The sequence below is a fragment of the Ambystoma mexicanum genome, chromosome 11 (assembly GCF_040938575.1).
Source record: "Ambystoma mexicanum isolate Mex_15411 chromosome 11, UKY_AmexF1_1, whole genome shotgun sequence".
In the NCBI taxonomy this organism is placed as follows: Eukaryota; Metazoa; Chordata; class Amphibia; order Caudata; family Ambystomatidae; genus Ambystoma; species Ambystoma mexicanum.
The window spans coordinates 154,651,129-154,670,717 of record NC_090934.1 but is presented as its reverse complement, the minus strand read 5'-3'; the positions used below and the strand labels follow the sequence as shown (position 1 = coordinate 154,670,717).

Here is a 19,589-nt window from a genome sequence, read left to right as displayed (position 1 = left end):
CTACCCCAAGTTTCCTACAGAAGGCCCTCCAAAATTTTGAAATAAATTGAGATCCCCTATCAGAGATAACTTGACTTGGGAGTCCATGTAGTCGAACCACACCTTGCAAAAAACTATGAGCCAGTTTTTCCGCAGTAACCTCTCCCTCCATTGGTAAAAAATGTGCTTCGTTAGTAAGAAGATCCACCACAACAAGAATGGTAGTACAACCCTTATCTTGAGGGAGATCAACAATGAAATCCATAGAAATAGTGTGCCAAGGACGAGGAGGAACAGGTAACGGCTCCAATAAACCATGCGGCTTCCCAACTTGACTTTTTGCTTGTGCACAGACTACACAAGTTTTAACAAAGTTCAATGTGTCTTGGCGAATTTTTTCCCACCAAAAGTTCCTTCGAACCAATTCCAGAGTTTTTCTGAAACCAGGATGTCCTGATAAAATGGATTCATGACATTTTCTCAAAACCTTTTCTCTTAACTCTTCAGTAGGTAAAGCTTGTTATCAAACGGAAGATCGTCTTTCAAACTTCTGGCTGGATCCAGCCTCATCCACTCCATCTTCTGCAAGGACATATTCTGTTTAACTTCGTTCAAAAAATCAATTTCTTTAATGGCTCCGGCTAACAACGTTCTGGAGCAATTAGAGGTTCAGGCTCCAGAATCTCTCTCCTCACTACCAGGAAATTGGCGGGATAAGGCATCAGCTTTTTTGTTCTGACTTCCGGGTTTAAAAGTCACAACAAAATCATAATCGGCAAAGAATAAGGACCAACGAAGTTGTCGTGGAGACAAGGTTCTTGCAGATTTTAAAAACAATAAATTTCGATGATCAGTAAGAACCGTTACCATATGTCTTGCCCCTTTCAGAAAATGCCTCCATTCTTCAAAAGCGGACTTTATTGCTAATAGTTCACGGTCTGCAATTGTATAGTTCACTTCAGCAGCAGAAAACTTCCTAGAAAAGAATGCAACTGGATGTAGTTGACCAGTAGTTTCATTCCTTTGAGAAAGCACCGCCCTAACGCTAAATTTGAAGCGTCCGCCTCCACAAAAAAAAGGTTTAGAGAGATCAGGATGAATAAGAATTGGACTAGAAGTAAATCTTTGTTTTAACTCTTGAAAAGCTTTTTCTGCTTCAAGGTCCCAGTCAAATTTCACTCCTTTTTTTCAAAAGTCTCGTTATAGGAGCAACCAGCCGAGAAAAACCTTCGATAAATCTCCTATAAAAATTGGCAAACCCTAAAACTTTGTATTTCCTTAACCTTAGTAGGAGAGGGCCATTCAAGAACTGCTTGAACTTTTTTAGGATTCATTTCTAAACCCTTAGGTGAAATTATAAAACCTAAACTCCACAGAATCTGTATGGAATTGACTTTTTTCCAATTTGGCAAACAAATGGTTTTCTCGCAACTTTTGTAAGACTAAGCGAACATGTTTCTGATGTTGATCCAGGTCAGAAGAGAAAATCAAAATATCGATATACACGACAACAAAAATATTCAGGTATTCTCTAAAAACCTCCAATAAAAAATTGAAAAGCCGCTGGAGCATTACATAAACCGAATGGCATAACTTGGTATTCAAACAGCCCAAACCTGGTCTTAAACGCTGTCTTCCATTCGTCCCCTTCCTGCACACGCACAAGATGGTAAGCTCCTCTCAAATCTAATTTAGAGAAAATATTTGCTCCTTGTATTTGATTAAGCATTTCCGAGATGAGAGGAAGAGGATACCGGTTCTTAACAGTGACTTTGTTAACTGCTCGATAATCTATGCAAGTTCGAAGCGTTCCATCCGGTTTTGGTACAAAAAATAAAGGAGAGGCCGCCGGTGACTTAGAGTGACGAATAAACCCTTTGGTCAAATTTTCCGTCAAATATTCTTTTAAATAATCATTCTCTTTCTCTGTAAGAGCATATACTCTACTACTAGGCAAAATTGTTCCTGGCTCCAGCTCAATTTTACAATCAAAGGGCCTATGGGGTGGTAATTCTCCTGCCACTTTCTCATCAAATACGTCCCAAAAATCTTTGTAACACTGGGGAAGACCCACTACAGCTCCCACATCATGACGTCCAATTCCAGTCTCAGCCAGAAAACTAGACACTGAATTACTTTGTTTGACATCTTCCTCAAAGAAACTTCCTGAAAAGCAATTCTCTTTACAGAAATCTGACTGCATGTCAATTGTTCTAGCACTCCAATCAATCAGAGGATTATGGAGAGTAAGCCAAGGCATACCCAAAATAATCTTTAACAAAGGAGCATCAATTGCACGAACGAAATTATCTCACTGTGACCTCCTGATAACTCCAAAGTTAAAGAACCAGTTCTGTGAGTAATAGGACCGGAAGGCTAGGGCTGTTGACATACCATCAACAGCCCTAGCTTGCTCTACAACCTCTTTCCGAAGAATTGGAATTCCCAAAGGTTTTGCCAGACCCCAATCCATGAAATTCCCGGTGGCACCTGAATCAAGCATAACGGGACCATTTCCCCTTACACTCCAACTCAAAGAACAAGGATACATTTACGGTTATATGGGGAACCGCTGACTGCACAGTATTGGCGATCTGTTGTACCTTGACCGCTGAAGTAGAAGTCTTCTTGGGAGTGGAAGGACAGTTCCCTAAAGTGTCCACCTCTTCCACAATATAAACAGATTGTTATCTCTCCTCCTAGCCTTTTCTTCCACAGTTAAAGGACCTCGGACCCGGGGAGGTGGATTATTCCCTTTGGATCTACTCTCTACTTTAGATCTATCCACTCTAACTAGAGACTTTACGTCACTCTGACAATGACGCCTCTCTGCCTTCCTTTCACTCAAACGAAAGTCCAATTGAATAACCAAATCAATCAGACCATCACAAGTAGAAGGGCGTTCAACCACTCCAGACAATGCATCCTTTAACTCATCTAAGGCCCCGATAAAACGAGGCCTGTTTATCCTCAGGCCACTTGCTTTCTAACACAAGGGACTTAAATTGTGTTATATAAGCAATCAAGTCTCTATTACCTTGTTTGAGTTCTAAAAGTTCTCCATCCACTGCCAGAGATAACTGTCTTCTATCAAACCTCTTTCGGAATATCTCTAAAAAACTGGTGTAATTTCCTAAAACCATACTCTTTTGACTCACCAACAACCCAGCCCAAGCAGATGCCTCCCCAGAAAGATAGGACAACATAAGTTATCTTAGATGCATCCGAGGGAAATAATTCTGGTCTACTCATAAAATGTAATTCACATTGCGTCAAAAACACCCTAAACCTCTTGGGGTCCCCATGATAACGTTCTGGAGGCGCCAAAGGAACTGGCATAATTAAACTCCTTACCCCTTCTGCCACTGGAGGGGCCCGTTGTATTTGTGGTAATTGATTTCCACCTTCCCTTTCTAACTCTGGTGGAGAACCAGCACCCCCTGAAACCTCATCCTCTCTCCTTTCTCCCCTCTGTTGAATTTGTGTTACTTTAACACTCAAGTCATCCACCTTTTGACTAAGTAAGGCATTTTCATCCCGAGATATTTTCAACTCCTCCCGTAACTCCCTGATCAAAGATCCTAACGCCTCCATGGATTCGTCGGGGTTCATGACAGCTCGGGCGGACAAAATTATTGGCCTTTCATTCTGTCAGGCTGAGAGGTCCTGTGTCCGCGGAAGCTGCTGAACCCCCGACAATCCCCCTGAAATGTAATTCCCAGAACTAGATTTCCATTCAGCTCTGCAAACTACACCCCAAAGGGAAAGGGGGAAGTGGATAACAAAACACCAGGCTGACTGCGTCCAGGCTAACCAAAGCTGAACCTGCAGAGGATAGAAGGAAAGCAGATACAATCCTTTTATTACTTACTTAACCTTAATAGCGGGAAAGACTTTAAATCCTTAACTAATAATTAAGAATCATACCTGGTTCTTCTCTTGAAATTTCTTAGAGAAGCTTGTAAAGATGCTGAAAATCTCTTACGACTCTTGAAATTCACAGCAACTTCTTGGGCAAACCTGGAAAGTTTTGCTCTTTGCCTTTTTTCCAAAATTCACTAGTTGTCCAGTTAGTCTTTATTTTTTCTTTCTTCTTTTAAACTTTTCTTTTGTTTTTACAATTCAATAAAGTTTGTGAATTCTTGAAGAAACACGTGCTAAACACACACGCGGATAATCTCAATACAGAAGATTCGCACGTTGAAAACTTCCTGCGTTGAACACGCGCTCTGTAAGAAAAGTCCACGCGCAGAAAACACGCGCTTGTAAAAACACGCAAAGCAGAATTCACGCGCAAACGGAATCACGCGCAGATAACACACGCGCTTGTAAACTCCCGCGCTGATGAATTACCACGCTTATTCACACGTGCCTTATAACCCACGCGCAAAAGAGTTCACACGCGGTCGAGTACACGCGTTAAAAAGCACGCGCAGGTAACCACACGCACAATTGAGTTCTCGCGCGGCGAACAGATGCTCGCGCTAGGAATAACACGCGCTGAAAAACACGCGCAGTTGAATAATCTCGCACGCGCAAAGGTTCAACGGATAGTTTCAGATTACACGTAGTACGCGTTTTACAAATAGCATTCAAGCGCACTCAAAGTTCAAAAATATAAATTCAATGATAACATTTCACGAGTTCTCACTTAAATGTCATTAAGATAAACAGAGCTGCAGTTAAAACAAAGTCACTTATCTCCAGAACGATTTCTTAAAGATCTTCAGAGTTTCCTGTCTTCAAAACAAATTCCTGACAGCTGATGGCTTCTCCTGAAACCCCCAAGAAAGTAGCCGCTCAACTGCTAACGCCTGAAGGATAAAATCCACCAGGCCAAAGTCTAAAGCAGGAGCAGCCACTAAACACGTACTCTCAGCTGGGGTTTAGATGATGAAAGGCAAAGAGTGACAGTTTAGAATGTTCATTGTTCAGCAGTGTTTTCTAACCAATCGGAGCTGTCACTGTGAAACTCCATTTTGCCTTGGGTCAGAACCAGGATTCTGAATCAGCAAGTTAAGGCCAAACAAACTACAATAAACTTCCCACCCACACAAGGCTAATCTAAAAAGGATAATAAGAGAAATGATGGGAAAGAAACTTGAATAAGGGAAAATAGCCTGAATAGGGGAAGGAAACCTGACACACTGTCAGTTAAACCACCCTTCACTGTGTTTCATAAGGACAGGGTTGTCCTTAGAGTTCGTCCTTCCTTTCTTCCGAAGGTGGTGTCGGAATTTCATTTGAGCCAGAAGGTGGTTCTTCCGGCATTTTATCCTCTGCATCCTGGTAAGGGCGAGGCTCCAGAGGTTCGATCCTAGGAGAGCTTTAAGTGTCTACATTTCACGCATGTCCCGGGTCAGAGTGGACGATCAGCTCTTTATTGGTTACGCTGGAAGGCGTTTGGGACAAGCTGTGACTAAGCAGACTTTGTCTAGATGGATTATCTTGGCAATTTCTGAATGTTCTCGCCTGGCGGGGAAGGATCCTCCTGTAGGCTTATGGGCCCATTCAACTAGGGGTATGGCTGCCTCTACTGCCCTGCAGAGGTGTGTTCCTATTCGTAACATCTGTGATGCAGCCTCATGGGTTTCGGTCCATACTTTTGTACGTCACTACTCCCTTGTTTCTATCCATGGGCAGGATCTGGCCTTTGGCAAGGCGGTCCTTTACTCTGCAATTTGATTGGGCATTCTAAATTTGTGTATTCTAAATTCTTTTCCCACCTCCTTACGTTAGTACTGCTTTAGGAGTCTCATAGATATGGAATACATCGGAGGACCCAATCCCCTCGAAGAACAACTTACTCTTATCTGGTAACGTTCTTTCGATGGAATGGTCCGATGTATTCCATATCGCTCCCTCCCTGCCTTCCCCGCTACAGAATGTCTTATGCGATGGCAGCTTACGTTTCCGCAAGAGTTTGTGGTCATATTGGCAGTAGATTGGTGCCACACGTTCTGGGGAAAAAACTGCACTGAGGCTGCGGCTGTCGTGCGTCCTACTTATAACATCCGGTGATGTCTGCGCGACAGAGCCCCTAGGACAGCTTATCAATGTCATCGACGGATGCAGACAGCGAGAGATTTTCCAAAGCAGCACAGCTGTGGTGATTACTGTCATAGATATGGAATACGTCTGACAATCCCATTGAAAGAACGTTACCAGGTAAGAGTAACTTTTGTCGCTGTACCTTCTCACATCCCACCTCCTTCTCCAGATACTGCTTGCTAATCTATGCATAGCGTGTGAATCTAAGCAGATACAAGCAACAAATACAGTGAGTCATGTATGCCATATACAGTCACCGGTAAAATAAAGCCTCAAAGGTAAGTACTATCAAAATAAAACACAATGTATAACCAATACAATACTCCATAGGCATCTTTTAAATTGCGTCGCACAGCACCTTCAGTGCAGTGGTAAAGGGAAGTCTTTCAGATTTCCCAAAGGTTTAAATATCTTCTCTGGGATAAACTGTTTCCCAGAGCAGTAAAGTGATAATGACTGACATTTGTAACTTTCTAGTCCCAGCACACACTATCTTACAATAGGGTGCTGGAGGGGGTTACCTAGTGAACCCTTTGTCTAGCTTCTCGTAACATTTTTTGTTAGCCTTTCCTCACTGAATGGCTAGTGGCAGTGGTTTTGTTTAAACTACCGTGGTGTGCATTTACTGCGGGCTGCGTTCGCAGCTGCAGTAAAGCACCCAAGGGTACCATTTTTGGCAAAATGGCCCCAGTCTTATTTCGCCATTTCTTTGTGGAAAGGTCCTTGAGATTTACTATGCGCGCCAAACCAGGTTTGGTTCCATTGTTCGCTTTGCCTTTGGGATTCACAAGTGAATCCTGCCTCTGGCTCCAGGGTGTCTGATGGGTAGGCAGGAAGCGAGGGAGGTGCCCGAAACTCACTGCTTAGTCTCCTAGGAGACCCAAATGCACTCTGGCGTGATTGGCTGGCTGGCTGACTGTCCGGCAAGGACAGCCACCCTGCTGGCTGACATCTAGGCTGGAATGAATGGGAGAGAACTCAATAAAAGGCGAGGCTTTTGCTTGGAAGGCAGTCGACCACTGGACGAAGGAACCGAAGAACTACTTTAAGAGTACTCCTGCTGCAACTCCTGGACCGTTGGTTTGCCTGGTGAAGCCCTGCTGCTGTGCTGAAACTCCAAATTCGTATCGACAGATAAGCCCCTGCAAGGGCAACTTCTCCCCTTGAGTTGGTGGGACCAATCCACTCAGTAAGCCACCTGGACATCCATTTCGGAGCTGGTTGAATTTCCAGAGTTGGTGCTGGAAACCGTATAGCCAGGGAGGAGGAACACCAGATTGTGTGAATTACTTTTAAGCTCGCTTGGAGCTCCAGGAAGATCCTCCAGACTTCCAGAGAGCAGGACTGACCGAGAGTGAGCCCCCCTCAACAGAGTGCAGGACCCCAGAAGCGAGGAAAGTCCATCTCTACTGCCAGGAGCCGCAGTGTTGCTATTTGCGGTAGAGGCGAGGAGCTAAAACCATGAACAGCAACTGATATGATTGTTTGTTTATATAGAGCCTATACACCATGTGTTTCAAAGCGCTGCAAGGGAGGGAACAAGGGAAAATACAGCCACATTCTTACAGGCCATGAACAGTAAGGATGTGAAATTAACTATCGTACTCGGCCTGATGACATTTCAGATAGTGCAAGAGCTAAGACATAGATAAGGAAGGTAGGGGGAGATTGGGAAGGAAATGGAAACAGACGGGCGACTACCGTACTAGGCCTGACTACATTTCTGGTAGAGCCAGAGAAAAACAAAAGGTGAGGGAGAGGGGTGCCGAAAGGGAGGGGAGGAACAAAACAAGCGACTATCATACTAGGCCTGATGACATTTCAGATAGTGCTGAAGGGGTGGTGGGGAGGAAAAAACAGTAATGGGAGGATGGAGGAATCAGAAGAGGTTGCTATCATATTGGGTCCAGGGACAATTCTGATAAAGTGCATAGAAGAAAGTAAGGGGAGGAGATGGGAAAAGGGAGAAGGGAAAGGACGAGAGAAAAGAGTAAGCAGTTAAAGAGTGGAGAAGCAAGAGTGGAGAGCAAATACAATTGCAGAAGTCAGTAGTAACACAATGTTGCAAACCAGGATACAAGTTGAAGATGGGAACAGCATGATTCAGGGCCACCATGAGTACAAGATGCAAAGGAAGTCCAGCATGAGAGTTGAGAGTGACGCACCGTGAATGAATGTAGTCCATAAAAGTCAAATCCGGCATTGGCCACAAGACCGTGATGGTGAAGGAAGGTACCAGGTGGGCGGGGCTTGCTAAATGGTGAAGAGCAGCAGGCAGGTACCAGGATGGCAGGGCTTAGGCCAGGTGACCTAGATCCACTCAACTGATTTGAAGATTGCCGCTTGCAAGCTGTGAACATCCCATTGCAGTGCAGGAGTCCCCAGAAGTCCTCCCTCTTGTCCCCAAGATTGAGGCCCAGGAACAGAAGTAATCTGCTGCACTTTTTCTTCAATAGAAAGGTACTGTCTGAGAACTTAACCTCTTGCTTCTACTACTCGTAAGTAATCAGCTTGTGGCCCTACATTTGATTCTTCTCTTCAAATACTTCTAAAACATTGTGCAAAGACTTTTCTACTTAACTACCAGAAGTGCTTCATCCTATATAAGACTTTGGCCCATTTACTTTGGCTTAGCCTGTTGTACTGAAAGACTTCTTAGAGGATCCAAAGGTATTTGCCTGCTTAAGAATATTTGTGGTCTCTTGTTATAGTAATCTTTTCCTTTTACCAACTTCTAACTGTATTCTAAATTCAAACAGTAAGATTGGTGTCCCCAGCACCCTAGCTATTGAAGTCACTTGAGGGTGTAGGTTGTATCTGTGGCCCATCCCAAAAGGGTCTTTACTGAATTAGAAACTAAGTGTACAGTATTGAAGTGTATGTGTTACTTGCTCCCTTTTGAAGGTTTATTCCAATTGACAATGCATTCAATAAACCTTGTGTATTTGAATACTTTTCACTGTGAATCTCGAACTCCCCTACAGCTCACATTGACACCTCTTGAGGTACGCCTGGCTGCTCAACACGCTACCAAAACTTGTGCAAGCTTATACCAAAGGTTAGGTTGCCTATACCTGTAGTCAGTGTTGTGTAGTGCACCCAAAGGGTACTGCATACAAACTCTGCCTAACAGGGGGTGGTCTGGAAGGTGTAGAATATTTGGTAGAAATGAAGAATGTACCTAGCTACAGACCAGACATAAACCCCTCCCTTCAGACATATTCCTAGAAGCAATCACCAACATCGCCATAAAATGACCACTTGAGCATGCTAGCAGACTTCAATATCTGGTTTGAAGAAAACACTAACTTGCTAACAAACCAACTTTGCATGTCTACAGTAATTGGTAAAGAAAGTAACCCACTCGACAGGGCAGACCAGTTGAGACTGATTTTCTATACTGTGGCCTGGTGTTCAGATGTTTAGGCCAACCTAGTATTGTGAAAGGGGCAACTCGGAGCTGTAGCCAAACCAGTTCAAGGTAGCGCGGTGAGTAGGTAGCGCGGTGAGTGGTGTAGGCTAAGTGTCAAGAGGTGGTGAGCTTATAAGCGGTCTACAATTAGCACACAGTGAAACAGTCAAGGAACACACAAGTAGAACAATACTTCTCTAGCATGGGGTCTGGCATGATTCACATGCTCATGAATATTCCCCGTTGTCGGGCTGGGAATCCTCTGTAAAGAAGAAAGCAATTTGTTTCATTTCTAAACTGCCTTTCTCCTAACAACAATCGCTGAGCTCCAGGTTGTACTGCCCCAGCCAATGACTGCCCTCTGCCTAAGCCCCCACCTCTGGCAGCCATCTTCAGATTTTTACTGCACGTTCAAGTGTTGGGAGTCGTGTTTAGTTCTCAAGCTTTTTACTGTTTTTTTGCTTTTTGGAAGTTTACTCTATTTTACGGACAGTCGAGCCTTGTGCTCCATCGATCCACCTTCTGATTAACGGGCACCCGTTTAATGGGTTCAGCCCCCCTCAAGGCTGTATTTCGTCGCGTTTCTTCATGGAGGCTTGCAGAAGATTCTTCAGACCTGCGCCGCGTGGACCATGTTGGAGGAGGAGGATTCGTCCCCATTGAAGCTTGGCTCCGACAGCGGCTTACAGAATGCCTTCTCTGACATGCCCAGTGCCTTTACTGCCTGTACCCGACACACAAGGAGGATGATTGTGTGTTTTTCCAGGAGATGGACCCCCGCACACTGAAGGATCGACATAAGCGGCTGAAAGTGGCTACAGGCCAAGGCCCCTGCTCTGGGTGGGACCCAGAAGCATGCCTCTCCCGGCTCCAAGTAAGCTGAGCGGGCTAAGACCTTGGAGGGCGCCCCTCTCGCGGGAGTCCAACAGAAGGCTAAGCGCTGCTTTTCCACTGCCCCCGGAAGCACCGTTGTGGCAGTCTTCTGCCCGTGGTGATGACTGATCCTCCGGTGACGGAGGAACCACCGGCCAAGAAGAGGAAGACACCCTTCGCCTCCATGCCACCCTCACCACTTCCCCCTGCCCGAGGGATGAGGCGGACCCAGACCCGATGACTGGCACAGACAATGGTGGGGGGGGGGGTCTCTAGTCTCTTCATGCTTCACTCCATGCTCGCAAGAGCTTCAGAACTCTTCCAGCTCACCCCAGGGCTTCTGTACCAACGCCGCAAGTCAGACCATCCTCTCGGTCCCACTCTTGGATGACATTTGGGATGAAGGCTTGCCCCTCGTGAAGAACCCTTCTACGCCTCCGGCGAAGAGGGATCGCCTTGAAGTACAGGGTGCCCTACTCTGTGCCCAAGTGCTTGCAGGCCCAACCATCGCCAGACTCTGGCAGCGGCCAAGAAGTCGTTGTGCGCTTCTTCCTCAGCAGCATCCACCCCTCCGGACAGCAAGGGGAGAAATGAGATGCCATGGGATGACGGGTTATCTACTCTGCGCCCACTACCATCAAGGCCACCAACGCCCTTGCAGCACGCTATGACCGAGAGCTATAGTTCAATATCGCTCCAATCCTGTACTTCCTCCCTGACAAAGAGGTCCGAAGCGTTGGAAATTCTGCAAGAAGGTAAGGTGGCATCGGACCACTCCATCACGGTGGCCACGGACATCACAGATGCGGGTTTCCGTCAGATGGGCAACAGCATCTGCCACCTTTGTGGCTGGCTAAAGGCCACTAACTCGTCTGGACGTTCAGACGAGGGTTCTGGACATGCCCTTTGGGACAACCGCTTCGGAAAAGCCGTAAATGAGTCTCTATAGGCCGTCAAGTGCTTTGGGCACTCAAACAGCAACGCCCATACTTTCAGCCCTCAGGAGGAAAGTACCAAAGATCTTCCAAAGGTTTCGGCAGGAACTCCTTTCTATCAGCAGCCCTCCTGCTCCTCGGCCCAGGAAACCAACAGGGGCCTTTCAAGCTTTCGGAGGACTGTCGTCACCAGGGACCCCAGGGCGGCCCTCCGACATCCAAGCAAGATTGAACCGGCTGTAGCATCGGGCCCCCACCCATGCACACCGTTGGGAGGTGGCTGGCGAACTTGGTCATCATGTGTAAGACAATCTCCACCAACCATTGGATGATTGATGCTCTCGCCCACTGACACACCCTGGAATTTCAACAGAAGTGTCCCCTAATACCACTGGTGCTCCAGCAGCAAAACCATGTCCCTCAGCTGCTGCTGGAGTTGCGGGCGATGCTAAAGAAAGGCGCGATAGAGCTCGTCCCAAAGCGGCTGAGTGTGCTCAAGGTACTTCCTCGTGAAACAGACCGGTGGCTGGAGGCCCATCCTCGACCTCCGACAACTGAATAAATGCATCAAGTCCCAGAAGTTCGGTATGGGCACGTGCTCGGACAGCTCGAAGAGGGAGACTTTGTCATTGCTGGACTTGGATGATGCGTACTTCCACATTCCAATTCACAAGGGACACCGAGTTTCTGCGCTTCGTCGTTCAAAGGAAGCATTACCAATTCAAGGCCCTTCCCTTCGGACTGAAGAATTAATATTACCTGTTGAGTAGTCTACCTACACCCGATGTGTGGATCAGGTGTGTATCTGGCAGTGATATTGCTCCTCTATTATTCATGCATCTCTCATATGACTCTGCAGGCTACGGATGCGTCCACTAGAAGCGTTTCTCGGCAGCCGTTGGATACAAGTGTCGCAAAGCTTCCGGGACAAGATCACGCTCGACGAGGGCCTCTGTCGAGCGGTAAGGTACTGGGGTGTGCGCTAATCTGTCCTGAGGCACGGATTTCCAGACCCCACCACATCGGGAGACTCTCGACAGATGCCTCCCTGGAAGGATGGCGAGCTCACACCGGAAGTCTTTACGACAGAGGCCGTGGCTGCCGGAGAACTCGTTGCACATCAACGTGCTGGCGCTTCGGGTAGTGTATTGGGCCCTCATGTCCTTCTGTCCCTCAGGGGGCAAGGTGGTGCAGGGCTTCATGGACAATACCACCACAATGTTTTACATCAGGAAGCAGGGTGGCACCACATCCCCAGCGCTCTCCAAAGAGGCACAGGACCTTTGGCACTGGGCTGTCGCCCTGGAATGTTCCTCATTCCATTTCATCTGGCAGGAGCAAACACCGTTGCTTACTGCAGGGATATATGCTCTTGCCACGAGTGGGAGCTTCGGCAGGACCAAGTGAACCACCTGTTCTGCAGATGGGGCAATCCCAAAATTGATTGGTTTGCTGTGACGAAAACCAAGTGCCATAGGTTCGCCAGCAGGTTTCCCCAGCCGGGGAGCACGTGGGACGCATGCTCATTCCCTTAGGATGGCCTGTTTTGTATGCGTTCCGCCGTTTCTTCTTCAACTTGGACGTCCTGGTACAGAACGATCCTCGTTGGACCAGCTTGGCCAAGATATAGTACCTGGACCTTATCGGCATGTCGGCGTCCCCCTCCAGGCAAGCTGCCATTGGTCCCGGATCTTCTCGCCAGAGGAGGTGCCATTCTTCACCACGACCCAGGCTCTCTGAACCTGAAGGCCTGGCTCCTGCAGTGTTATAATTCGGTGGCTACGATCTCCCGGCAGACTGGAAAGGAGGTCTTGCCAAAGTATAGTCTTCTCTGAAATGCTACAGACTTAAGTGGAAGAGATTTGCCGTTTGTCGTTTTTCAGAAGATCGACACGCTGAAAATCAAGGCTCCTCGGGTGCTTCCATATTTGCTGTCGTTGGCCAAGTCGGGGCTGGCCCACGCTTCCATCAAGGTTCATCTGGCGGCTGTCTCCTGCTTCACCAGATCCCCAGGACGACCCCCACGAGCTGGTGGTCTCTAAGGTGGAAGGGAATTAACACATTTCTGAGAATTCTCCCCGACACTCAAGATTTGTGGCATTTGGCCATTGGACAGGGGAATGTTCCTTGTCCCATTCCACCTGGTAGGTGTCAAGAACACAATCGCCAACTCCCTTAGCAGGGAAGTGCACTCCTGCTAGGAGTAGGAACTGTTTGGACTGTTTGTTCATTAAATGGGGCTGACCTCCCATTGATCTGTTTGCCACGGCAGCAAACAAAGTGCCAGAAGTTTGCCAGCAGATTCCGCCAACCAAGGAGCATGGGGGATCCATTCTCCTTCCCTTGAGGAGGGCTGTTTCTGTATGATTTTTCTCTGCTTCCTCTCCTATGTGTGATTAACAGTGTTGCTGCAAAATGATACTCATCGACCTGGTGTGGCCAAGGCAGAGACGGTATCCTGGCCTACTTAGCCAGTGAGTGTCACCTTCAGTCAAGTTGCCGGTACTGGCGGATCTGCTCACCAGACAGGTGCAATCACGACTCAGGATCTCTGAACCTGAAGTCATGGCTCCTGCAGATTTAGTTTGGAGGTTATGAGCTGCCAGCGGACTGCACGGAAGTCCTCGCCAAAATCGGGGCATCGTCGACACTAAAGTGCTACAGCCATAAGCGGAAGCGTTTCCCTGCGTAGTGCTGGTTGCAGAAGATTTGGCTGTCACAGCCCCACAGATTCTTCCATACTTTCCTTGCCGAAAGCTGGTCCGGCTCATGCATCCATCGTACACCTGGCAGCTAGCTCACGCTACACCATATCCCCGGGGAGATCCTCATTGTGGTCCCACGGATTTGTCAAGGTGATTTTGTGATCTTTCACATAGGTGAAGGTGTCGTACTGACGAGACTCATGGGGGCCACCCTTCGAACCTATGCATCAGGCCCCACACTATTTCTTTTCGTGGAAGAACGTGTTCCTTGTCGCCATCACTTCAGCCTGACGAGTGATATCGATCCAGGCCCTGTCTTGCAAGCAGCCGTATCTGACTTGCCACAAATTGAGGGTGGGGTTGGGTACGCACCCCAAGTTACCATCGGAATTCCACCTCAACGAGCCTCTGGTGTTGCCTGTTTTCTTCCCAAAACCTTTGCAGGCGGAGAGGACCCTGCTTTCTCTGGATGTTGCTTGGGTCTTCAAGTTCTACGTTTTTGGATGACTTCTCAAATGTTTTAACTTTGGACCTGTGAATCATGGAAAAGCCTCGTCTCAAGATGACTCTCCGGCTGCATCGTGCACTGTCATTGGCTGGCTAACCTTCGTCTGCTGTGCTGTCTGAGAGCCTACTCCACAAGAGCCATTGCTGCGACGACTGCGTTCCTTTCTGGTGATCCCCAGCTCGACATTTGAAGGGATGCAACGTGGAGGGCCACCCATACCTTCATGAAGGTCTACTGCTTTGACAGGGATTCCAGGGAGGAGTCCAGAGTTGGCCAGGCAGTGTATGCAATCTGGTCCTTGAGGTGAGTCTGTTCCAGGGTTAAGTGTTAATTGCTTCTGTTGAGCCTTGCCACCTTCTGGGGTTGTATAATGTTGTACTGCAATGTATTCTTTATTCATGAGCATGTGAATCCATGCCAGACCCATGCTGGAGAATAATAGTTGCAGGTAAGTCATTTGTTGCATCCTCTCAATCTTCCCCCTCTACGCTTAAATATTGCATTGTAATGTGTTGCTTTCTCCCTGCCCTGTGGCTGCTTTGAAACAGTATATTGTATAAGCACCTAAGAAGCAAACAAATAAATGTGATTGTGAGTTTGGCTGGCTTCAGGGGCATTCTTCCCTGGTGAAGGCAGAATTTCCCACAAGGGAAGTTAAGCGTTGGATGCTCGTACTATTGCTTCTCCCTGATTGAACTGGGATAGGTCACAGCGGCGTAATCATTTGGGCAACCCTCCATCAATCCATGCTGAAAGCCCTTCAAGCTGTTTGACAAAGCATGAGACTGGCCACACTCGAGGCCTACCTGACCACCACGCGTGTGTAATGACCATGATCTTGCTGCTGCAGCGCCATGCACACAGTTAGGTGAAAGATGGAAGTGGTTTTAAATAAAGCTTACATAGTTCACCTAGCCTAGTAACAAGGGGCCGATGATTGGCACCGTACCAGTCACCGTGGTGGGTGGCTGAATTTATTTCGAGGCTTGTAAATATTTGCTACAAGTATGAGTGCATCAGAACATAAGTTTGAACCAACAAAAGTGGGTTTGAGGGGGTGATTCCCGACCCCCTGAGAATGGCTTGAATAATGGGTTAAAATTCTACATTCTACAGCAGCCTTTATGTGAACTATTTGATAAAAAGCCAGACCCTTTTCAATCGGTTTTGTAGGTAACTCACGAAAAAATCCAATTGATTTAAGTCATCAGCAGTGTACAGGAGAACTTCCCAGTGCGTTTTTTATGCTTTTCTCCAGATTAGATGCCAGTATTAAAAATTGTTGTGCCCATACATTGCCATGCTGGGTTTCACCAAATGTATGCCCGTATTGCCACATAAGAACATACTCCTATTTGCTTTCTGCATAATGCCAGTAATGATTAAAACCTGTCCAAGCTGGCGCTGTCAGTACCTCCACATAAGCACAACTTCCTGGATCTGCTCGGGGGCAGTAGGGGATTCCTTCCCAAGCTGCAGTCTGCCCCATCCCAGTCCCCACCTGAACATGGGGTGACGGGCCCCCGCACCACGTAAGCTGCATGGACGCCTGCTACGCCAGTGTTAGGCTATTGAAGTAAGCCCAAGATATTCACTGAAGGCAAGGATGCACTCCTCACACCCCCGCGTCCCCAAATGCATTCCGTAAAATGCAACAGGCCTGTGAAACCACAAAGTAGGGCAACGGGAAGGGATGTGTTCAGCTGGGTCTTTGCAAGCACAGAGGTTTAAGCATACTGTGGCTTCCTGCAGATGGGGGTGACGCCATATCGAGGAAGCTGAAAAAGTTACTAAAATCTGAAGCCTATTCATTTGTCTCGCTTTTTTAAACTAGCAAGTTTAAGCAGTTTAAAGATTATTAATTTCTTTCTGCAGATGTATCCTGAAGTTTCCTGTAGATACCTGGGTTACCAGCTTTGGACCTCAAGACAATAGCTGCTGTACATTTTTTGTAACCCGTTTGGTGCCACGTTTTTATTCAACCTTTACATCTTGGGACAATGCCATTGCTGGTTTGTTTTCACTCTGAAGAATCCTTCGTTATCCAGTTGGCACAAACACTTTCATTTTCTGCTTGCTCAGTGACTTTACCCTGTCATGTATCTCGAACCAGAGGAAGCTTTCTCCGCAGCAGAAACAAATGGAACGTTACCTTTTTTGTGATACAAGTCCAGAAAAGTTATTTCTTTTTTGTTAAACTTGTAACTTTGGCGAATCATTTTTGAGGGTCCTAGTTCCGATATTTGATGCACTACAATTATGTTTAGCAACATTAAGTCCGGGGAGTTGGACCCCGCAGGTCATGTGTAGGTACAAAATGGAGCGAACAATGATTTGTATTGGATTCTGAAAAATGGCCACAAGTTTCATGTTTCTTCAATATATATAGAACCCTTTTTTTTAGGCACAGCATACTAATGTATAGACAATTGTAATAAATATGAAACTTTACCTCGTTTCTTTTGTTTAAGCACGTTAACTGTTTAAAAGCAAGCATACATGTTAACCCCATCAGTTTTGTTATGATGTATTTCAGATCTTTGCAGTTCACGCAAAATACTGTTACTTCTTGGCTGGATATATTGGTGCCTTTTTTTTACAAAAGGGGAAACGCTTGGCCGTGACTATTAGTCTTGTTCACCCAGGATTCCTTGTGACTGCTTAAGTAAGGTTAATTAGTTGGCCTGGTAATGCTATGCTCTGAAAGAGTTTATCATTCAGAACATTGAATTATCTAGTTTATGCCCGACACAGAAGCTAGGGGTTAATTCAGATATTCCAACATGAAGAAAAGTCATCAATAGATGTCAAGAATGTTATACTCTGCCTTTAATTTTGGGGAAATCTAATCTTTCCTATTAAACATCCATGAGTAAACCACTTGGGTGATGTGTTAAAACATGTATTTGAGAGATGCCTTGAGCCATAGTTTGTCAAATCTGTTAACCTTGATGGCTGTTTTGTCTGAATTCATTTTTTTAAGTATTAAATGTGTTTTAAGTTGACTGACTCAAATCGTCCAATGTTATCAAAGGCTTTTTCACTTTTGCAGTTAAACCGTTGTGGTAAATTGCACGGATTTATGTACATTTGCTTTAAAGTATATCATTTTTTTTTTTTTTTTTTGGGGGGGGCCAGGGGGGTTTATGTACGCAAACATTTTTTACGTTTCTCAAGGACCATCTTTTACATAGCCTTGTTTCATTTATTAAATGATATATTAGAAATGACATATTAAAGGGCAAATATGTATTTAGTTTGAATAAAGTGAACCAGTTATTATAATTTTGATTTTATTAAATTTGATTTCCTTTGGCAACATGCCCACTTAAGTGGCCGTTTTGGGTTAATACTGTTTGTGACCAAGATGGCATGTAAGTATGAAGTGAAGGTCTAAAACTAAGCTTATCGGATGCCTATAGTGAATGTTTTTGACTGAACTGAACCAAAAACCGCAAACCCATTCTTTGTACAGTCTTTCAATAGTTACTATTCTTAGTTGCAAACTAATAAAGTACTCCAGTTCTAAATTTGTTCTGGCAGTTGTGTATTCTACATTTAAATGCATTTACCTGGGCCATTTGTCTGGATTAAATGGGTTTTCCTCTCATCACTTACCACCCAAACAGTATACTTCCCAATTTGCTTCAATAGCCCTTCAAGGTGTGTTTATTTTTACTTTTGTCCTTTTCTAGCTTACCTTTGACCATAGTGTCTATGCCAATCAGTCTCCATCTTGGGCATTCATGAGTCCCAGATCACCCCCAGCAAGCTGATTGTCAAAATAATCTCCCAAATATTCATCCACTTAAGTGTTTGGAAAGAGGAAGGTCTTCAGCCTCCATCCCAAAGGCTCAATGATTAATCCGTATTGCCCACTTTTAATGTGGGCAATTTCCTGACATGCTGCTTTGGTCGCACTGCGGCCTGTCGGCAATTGCCAAATGCACCTTCATGTTCAGGAAGAACTTGGCAGAGCAGTGGAAGTTGAGTTGGGCTGTTAGGGAGTTTTTCTAAACACCACCTGTGGTAGGACTTTATAAAATTGTTCCCTTGGTATACAGTGCTCCAACGTCAAGTATAGACCTGCACCACTCAATAGTTTGGTAGGGTAACAGAGCCGCCAGGCTTATTGGTACATACTATTTTAAAGCTAGTAAATGCAAGAGAAAACCATTGCAGGAATTCAGGTGAGTAAACCAGTGTAAAGAATTATAAGGTTGATGAATGCAATACAAAGGTAGGTAAAACCACTTTTCTAGTAACGCAATGTTATGTTGTAGGAATGAAAACCGACAAAAGCAGGTAAGCACTCCTTAAGACTTGTAATACTTTGCTTTAGCTGTCCGTTCCTATCTAGGTCTGGTTTCTTCAGTCAGACAAGGCACAGCTGTAGAAAAGGCAAGGTTCATAGGATTCTTCAGTTACAAGTAAATGGCAAGCTTTTGTTTGTAAAAAGGGTGCAGATACTTCGGAAAAGGCTCCCTAAATGTGCACAAGTGTTAGGCATAAGTGAAGTGTATGGGCGAAGCCTCAAACACTCGAATTAGCACTCCAGCAACAAGAGCAACAGAATGACGCAAGGCAAGTATTACCAAGAGTCCCACAGTACCTGAGAAGTCATGAAGCCAGGCGCCGTCACAATGCAGTAGCTGCATTGCCTGTTCCTGGTTTGTGGTGATGAAAGACTCTTGAGGGGATGTTGCAACAGCAGAGAGGGGACCCCCTGCAACGGATTCTTTGTGCTCACACAGATCTGTGTTTTTGGCACCTTTTCACAGATACCAATGAACGGTCTCTGCATGGTCAATTCACCTAACTTGCTTGGACCTGCAGCATGTCTTAAGTTTCAAGAGGGCTTGCATAAAAAGTGAGTGAGTCCTTTGCCAGTGTGGGTTCAAACCCCTTCCCCCAGCCTCACCTGAGCCTGGTTAAGCGGTTTGCTAGTGGCAGAGGGAAGATTCTGGGTATGTGACCCGTGTTTGTCTGAATTTAAATTTAAAGCACTTTTGCGCTTTCTTGTAGCCTTGCGCAATAGCATGCTCATTGCTGCCCATTTGCCGCTCCTCTCACCCTCTTCTTGGTTCCTCGCCTCCCTCTGAGCTCCCTGGTTAGGCCTTACAGCC

The 19,589-nt window shown here is 46.0% G+C and overlaps 1 protein-coding gene across 1 annotated transcript in view; it reads left to right on the top strand.

Annotated features, from left to right (window-relative positions):
- The window catches only part of AKIRIN1 (akirin 1), a 216,174-nt gene extending 198,176 nt beyond the window's left edge, over positions 1–17,998 (top strand). Inside the window, exon 5 of the mRNA XM_069622678.1 lies at positions 16,339–17,998. Coding sequence (XP_069478779.1) covers positions 16,339–16,349 — 11 coding nt within the window. The 3' untranslated portion in view covers positions 16,350–17,998. The remainder of the gene's footprint in view (positions 1–16,338) is intronic.
- The last annotated feature ends 1,591 nt before the right edge of the window (positions 17,999–19,589 follow it).